This window comes from Myotis brandtii, unplaced genomic scaffold, assembly GCF_000412655.1.
Source record: "Myotis brandtii unplaced genomic scaffold, ASM41265v1 scaffold796, whole genome shotgun sequence".
Classification (NCBI taxonomy): domain Eukaryota; kingdom Metazoa; phylum Chordata; class Mammalia; order Chiroptera; family Vespertilionidae; genus Myotis; species Myotis brandtii.
In genome coordinates, this window is record NW_005371207.1 from 585,827 (window position 1) to 593,449 (window position 7,623).

General features: G+C 35.9%; 1 protein-coding gene across 1 annotated transcript in view; it reads left to right on the forward strand.

Moving 5' to 3' along the window:
- Positions 1 to 318: 318 nt before the first annotated feature.
- Positions 319 to 7,623, forward strand: part of IPO5 (importin 5) — a 54,322-nt gene continuing 47,017 nt past the window's right edge. Inside the window, exons 1-2 of the mRNA XM_005883625.2 lie at positions 319 to 396; positions 4,458 to 4,650. Coding sequence (XP_005883687.1) covers positions 4,467 to 4,650 — 184 coding nt within the window. The 5' untranslated portion in view covers positions 319 to 396; positions 4,458 to 4,466. The remainder of the gene's footprint in view (positions 397 to 4,457; positions 4,651 to 7,623) is intronic.

Here is a 7,623-nt window from a genome sequence, read left to right on the forward strand (position 1 = left end):
CAAGTCACACTTAATACCTTCATAGGCCTTGAGTTTTGTTAATCAGGGGATCAAAAGTTGGGGAAATGTGTACACGTCAAAAAAAATCTGAGAGATAATGGTAGAAAGGAATTTAATAAATAACTCCTTGAACATCTTTTTTTCCCTAACCTATCTGAAGTATATTTTATGGTACAGGAGGAAATTTTAACACCAGGCCTAGATTATATGACTTCCCATGCATGGATCTTTTCCAGCCTTCATTTCTTTTCATTGGTGTACTCATGATGTTTTCTAACTATATTCTAACCTTTCATGTTTTTCTTTTTCATGTAGGAAACTTATGAGAATATCCCAGGCCAGTCAAAGATCACATTCCTCTTACAGGCCATCAGAAATACTACAGCTGCTGAGGAGGTACTATAATATTTGAGAATATATTTATTATTATTATTATCATCATTATTATTATTATTATTAATTCTTTCAGAGAAAAAGGGAGAGGGAGAGACAGAAACATCAATAATGAGAGAGAATCACTGATTGGCTGCCTCCTGCATGCCCCCTACTGGGGATTGAGCCTGCCAACCAAGCATGTGCCCTTGACCGGAATCAAATGTTCTAGCCACTGAGCCAAACCAGCCAGGGCGAGAATATATTCTTATAAGATAAGTTGGGTATTAGATGGTGGTCAGAGTGGATAGTGAAAACTACTGTTACTGTGCAGACATTACCAGAACTTTGAACTTATTTGCTAGAAACTGTTTTGGAGTTAAAACTTTTTTTAAGTGCTCGTATTAAAAATGACAATGATGTGTTCCCCATGTAGATGATGTGTCCAGGATATTTAAAAGTTAATTACATTAAAATTATTAAATATAAGTGATTTCCGTGGCTATACAAAATTTTCTAGCTTAAGACAGTTCATTCTAAAGGAAGGAATTTAATTCTTTCAGTATTTTAATGTGTTGTTAAATGATTCTGAAAAAAAATACTTTTTATCTATCTTTTAAAATGTTATCCTTATAGCTATCTCTAAATGGAGAAGAATACTATAAAGATGTTTAGGGAATAAAGGACATTTTGTAGAGTCCTTTTAAAATCATGGCTTTTAGCAAATTACCTAGTTACCAAATCAAATTTATAGTTTCTTACTGCTTTTCTATGAATTTTTAGCTCATTTCTTTCTTCCCAAAAGTAATACCTGTGTATAACATTGAATGTGAATTGAATATCCTGTTTATTTTGGACAAAGCGTCAAAATACCCAAATCTGGAAAACTTACTCTATCTGTGACATGCTCTTAGAATTTGTAACGTAAAACTGCTTTATTAATGGTCACATTATATGTTAAATGCTTATATTAACACACGGTGAAAAGGAAGTCACACTAAAGTTGTATATAGTAATACACCTGACTTTAAATTGGCCATTTAATATTCTCCGATAACACTTAGAAAAGAGTATAAATATGCCCTGATTTCTTAAAGTAGATGACAAAAGATGCTTCTTTACCTTTTTAAAATATATCTATTCTTTAATTCAAAATGAATGTCAAATATGAACAACAAACTTAAATCTCTAAAAAGTTGGCTATTTTAATGCTTGAAGATAGATGCAAGTTAGCTACAAGACAATTTTTTTTTTCAAATTATAAGAGAAAATTTATTTAAAAAGTTACAGAGATAGCAGAAGTGAGCCACGTGGGCTGTGTAGTCTCAGGGAACATTACAGAAACAAAAGGGCCCTTGGAGCATAGGGGAAAGAAAGGCAAAGGTTAGGGCACCTGGAAAGAAGAAGAAGGGGAGGGAAAAGGCCAGAGCATGCTTCCCACAGGGAGGGTGCACAGCTACAAAACAAATTTTAAAACAGAATAATATAAAAATTACTGAATTTTACTTTTAAAACCCCATATTGAGCCTTGGCCAGGTGGCACAGTTGATTGGAGCATCATTCCCTACACCAAAAGGTTGTGGGTTTGATCCCCAGTCTGGGCACATGTGGGAGCCAACTGATCTGTTTCTTACATCCATGTTTCTCCCTTCCTCTTTCTCTAAAAATCAATGGAAACATAATCCTCAGGCGAAGATTTTAAAAAATACCTATATTGAACCCCATTTAAATCTTTTTTTAAAAATATATTTTATTGATTTTTTACAGAGAGGGAAGGAGAAGGAGAGAGAGTTAGAAACATCAATGAGAGAGAAACATCGATTCAGCTGCTTCCTGCACACTCCCTACTGGGGATGTGCCCACAACCAAGGTATATGCCCTTGACCGGAATCGAACCTGGGACCCTTCAGTCCGCAGGCCGACGCTCTATCCACTGAGCCAAACCGGTTAGGCTAAATCTTGATTTGGTTTAGGAATTAGATGATTGTGAACTGGCCTCAGCATTTTTATTGTGGCTTCATAGTTTTCAGTGTATGTGTGAGAATGGAAATATTTTAGCCACTTTTATGGGAATTTTAACCACTTTGAAGCTAGAGTTTAAATTTTTTGTTGTTAATCCTTACCCAAGACTATATTTCCATTGATTTTTAGAAAGTGTGTAAGGAAGGGAGGGAGACAGAGAGAAACATCCATGTGAGAGAGACACATCGAACAGTTGCTTCCTGCAGCGCCCCAACCAGGGCCAGGGATCGAGCCTGCAACCAAAGTATGTGCCCTTGACAGAAACCGAACCCAGGACCCTTCAGTCTGAGGGCTGAATATCCACTGAGCCAAACCGGCTAGAGCTAATATGTAAAGTATTATAATTTTTTTTTCAATCATGGCCTATTGGGAGGGTGTAACAATTTTTTTCTTTTTAAATATTTTTATTGATTTCAGAGAGGAAGGGAGAGTGACAAAGAGAAATAGAAACATCAGTGATGAGAGAGAATCATCGATTGGCTGCCTCCTGCAGGCCCCCCCCACTGGGGATCAAACCTACAACCTGGGCATGTGCCCTTGACTAGCATCGAACCCGGGACCCTTCAGTCCATAGACTGACACCCTATCAACTGAGCCAAACAAGCCTAGGGCTAGAGTATAAATTTTTTAATAAGTTTGCTGTCTGTTATAAGTAGTTCAGATGAAAAGATTTCTCAGTGAAAAGTAAATGGAGAAAAAAATTGGCAAATTTTATTTGTATAACTTAACTCTTTTTGTTGATCATAGTCCCAAAGTAATTTGATAAAGAATAGCTATAGCCCAAAAAAAGAAAAAGAACATGTATAGTTTGGCTAATGGGTTTAATATGATCAAATTTTAGAATGGTGTTTGTGTCAACTTTTGATAATCTAAAGCAGTGGTTCTCAACCTTCTGGCCCTTTAAATACAGTTCCTCATGTTGTGACTCAACCATGAAATTATTTTCGTTGCTACTTCATAACTGTAATGTTGCTACTGTTATGAATTGTAATGTAAATATCTGATATGCAGGATGGTCGAACAACCCTGTGAAAGGCTTGTTCGACCACCAAAGGGGTCACGACCCACAGGTTGAGACCCTGTGAAAGGCTTGTTCGACTGCCAAAGGGGTCGCGACCCACAGGTTGAGAACCACTGATCTAAAGGACTATTATACAGAAGACACCAAACTTAAATAAATTCTTCAGGTTTGAAAATGGGATAAGAATATGCACATTGAGATTGATTATCATTTTTTTGGTGTTGGGAACTTAAAATATTTGTTTGCATGAATGAAGCAGAAACATAAATAGATATGACAGCATTTTATCTAAAGAGGTTAATGAAAAGTCAGTAATATAACAAGATAGACCAGGCTGGGAGTATGCAATTATGTGGAAAATGCACTTCAGATACTAGAGTGAGCGCCAAATGGAGAAGTAGGAAAAGGTCATTATAGGATTTACAGCTTTTATTAAGATCTGTTTTTCTCCCCAAAGATTGTATTAAAAATAGGAATTTTAAACAGGTTTATCACTGCTGTGATATGTGTTCCTATTTGAGATGTAATATGTTCAGGTCTTTTACTCAGCTATAAACAAAAATACTTTTGGATGGTATTTTCTTATATAGTAGGCTAATGTGATTAGAAATACTTTTATGTATTTTTTACAAAATCTGATAAAATGCTTTTGGAATGAATTGTAAAAAGAGTCGTGAGCCCTGGCCAGTTTTGCGCAGTGGTTCGAGCATCAGACCAAGGGAACAAAGGGTCACGGGTTCGATTCCTGGTCAAGGGCACATTCTTGGTTGCACACACACCCCATCCCGACCCCCACCCCCTGAGGCAACCAATCAATGTGTCTCTCTCATAAGGATGTTTCTCTCTTCCCCTCCTTCCTTCCATCTCTCTCTCCCAGTCCTCCCTCCCTTCCACTCTACTTTAAATATCAATGGAAAAAATATCCTTGGGTGAGGATTAAAATAGAGTAGTGAAATACATAAATGGCAGAGGGAATCTAGTTTGTTGGAAATTTTTTTCTTTAGGAAGACACTAAGTTATTAACAATGTTATCTATTTGTAGGCTAGACAAATGGCTGCTGTTCTCCTAAGACGTCTTTTGTCCTCTGCATTTGATGAAGTCTACCCAACTCTTCCTTCTGATGTCCAGACTGCCATCAAGAGTGAACTACTAATGATTATTCAAATGGAAACACAGTCTAGCATGAGGAAGAAAATTTGTGATATTGCTGCAGAGTTGGCCAGAAATTTAATAGGTTTGTATGCAATGCATTTATTATTATAACGTTATAAAAGAAAAAACACAGTTGACATTGAACAACATGGGTTTGAATTGCATGGGTCCACTTAATATGGGAATTTTTTTTTTTTTTTTTTTTTTGCAATTTTCTGTTGGGCGTCGATACGGAGGGTTGACTGTATGCATTGTTCTACACCATCTTATGTAATGGACTTGAGCATCTGTGAATTTTGTTACCTGACACAGGTCCTAGTATCATTCCCCAGTGGATACTGAGACAAATTAGGGGAGTCAAAAGTTAATTGTGATTTTTCTATTATGTTTGGGGTCGGTACCCCTAAACCACCCTGACCACCACATTGTTCAAGGGTCAAGTGTATATTCTTTTTTTTTAAAGTGGAATCTGTAGAGGAAACGTCACAAGTACCTGAATATCACTTATTCTGTTCAAAATGAGAGTGATTATGGATTCTGCATTTAGGGCCGAAATGATAGATGTTTGTAAGATGCAGTCATACCATTGGTGTTTATCATGTGAGAATTAGTGTTATAGTTTGCTTGAAAATTGTACAGTTTTGAAAGCATAGTCTGACGTATAGCCTACTTTATAGACTTGCCAATACAAGAAGATATTAGTGGAATCCAGGTGCTTTTGCTATTATATTTGTGTATTTCTAAATTATGTGCTATTATACTATTTACATGTAAAATACTCAAAAATATTTTTAAAGGAAAAACTGCTAAATTTGCATTTTATCAACAGTCAAGACTTTTTGGTCATTCTAAAAATATGAATAAAGTAATAGAATATTCTTTGTTATTATTTTGACAGATTCATAAATGTAATTTTAAACTTAATTCATTTAAGTGACATTTTCAAAGGTTGGAAGGATACTTCACTAAGATAAGGGCTAAGTGGGAGAACATTGTTGGTTGTGCAAGTAAAAAAAAAAAAACATAACCAATTCTGTAATCTTAACTACCAAAATAATTCAAAACCCACTGAAACAATTTTTTTTTAATCCTCATCAAGGATATTTTTTCATTGATTTTTTATAGAGAGGGAAAGACAGAACTATCAATGTGAGAGAAACACATTGATTGGTTGCCTCCTACATGTGCCCGGGCCAGGGAGGAGCCTGCAACCAAGGTACGTGCTCTTGACTAGAATTGAACCGAGGACCCTTCAGTATGCAGGCTGATGCTCTATCCACTGAGCCAAACCAACTAGGGCTGAAACAGTTTTTTTAATATGTATTTTTATTGATTGTAGAGAGACAGGAAGGGAAAGAGAAACATCAATCAGTTGCCTCCCATATGTGCCCAACCGGAATTAAACGTGAAGCCTTTCAGTGCATGGGACAACGCTCCAACCCAACTGAGCCATGCTGATCAGGGTGAAACTCTTAATTTTGAATTTTTAAAAAAGCTTACAAAATTCTATTTCAAAATTTTATTATTATTTTTACTTATTTTTATTATTTTTTTTATTAATCCTCACCCAAAGATTTTTTTCCCCCCTATTAATATTTAGAGAGATTGGAAGGGATGGGGGGGGGCGGTGGGAAGAGGGGGAGAGAGAGAGAGAGAGAAACATCAATAGCTTGCCTCCCATGTGTGCTGTGATCAGGGCTGGGTATTGAGCCTGCATTTGAGGTACGTGCTCTTGACTGGAATTGAACCTGAGTCCCTTCAGTCTGAGGACGGACACTAACCACTGAGCACAACCGGCTAGAGCTTATTTTTAAATGTTTTAACTGTACAGTTAAGAGTTTTTATAGGTGACTTTTTTTTAACTCAATCACTTGATAATAGAAACATTTTCAAAATGTTTCTAGGTGTACTCTTCATAGTATTTTAAAATTTTTTCATTCATTGCCAGGCCAGTGTGGTTCAGTTGTTGAGCATCGACCTATGTACCAGGAGGTTACCATTTGATTCCAGGTCAGGGCACATGCCTGGGTTATGCGCTCGATCCCCAGTCTGGGGAATGCAGGAGACAGCCAATCAATGATTCTCTGTCATTATTGATGTTTCTATTTCTCTCTCCCTCTCCCTTTCAAAATCAATAAAAATATATTTTAAAGGTTTTTCTTTTACTAGTTTGAGAGAAAGAAATAAGTTTATTGTTCCACTTATTTATGCATTCATTGGTTGATTCTTATATTTGCCTGACCAGTGACTAAACCTGCAACCTTGGTGTATCAGGATGACGCTCTAACCAACTGAGCTATGCAGCCAGGGCTATAGATTTTTTCTTTAAAGTAGCTATTTTATTACTGCTCAAAGCAACATTTTTATGTTAAAAAGATAGGTGAAGGGTATTATTCTTAATCTCACTAAGTAGCACTCATTTCAGAAAATCAAATAATGTGGGAAATTTTTAACAAGAAAAAATGCAATTGCAATTTCTACAACTCTTTTTTACATTTTTTGTAAGGGTATAAATGGTGAGCTAACTAATGCACTATATTTTTGTGGTTGCTTATTTTTATTATAAAGTAAAAAATTTTGTATTTTAAAATCTTGTTTAGAAGTAAATACATTGAGAAAATCTGGTATCACTTAATTGTGGATGCTTTTTATTATAAAGTAAAAAATTTTGTATTTTAAAATCTTGTTTAGAAGTAAATACATTGAGAAAATCTGGTATCACTTATTACTATAAAGCATGAGCACCCTGCTCTGGGTCCTGGGATTCCCAATCCCATTTCATCTACAGTTTGAAAGTAATAATTATTTTGGTTTCAAGACCTTGTTACCATATATTAGCTTTGCCTACTTTTTAAACTCTTTAATAGCAATAGTATGTATACAAAGATTCAACCAATCAGATAGTCACAGTGATGCCTTTTCTCCAAATACCACTCCTTAGAAGTGACCCCATTTAATACTTGTGCTGTGTAACCCAAATATAAACAATTGCTTTTTATAAGATTACTAGAGGTCCAGTGCACGAAATTCATGCACAAGGGTGGGGGGGGGGGGT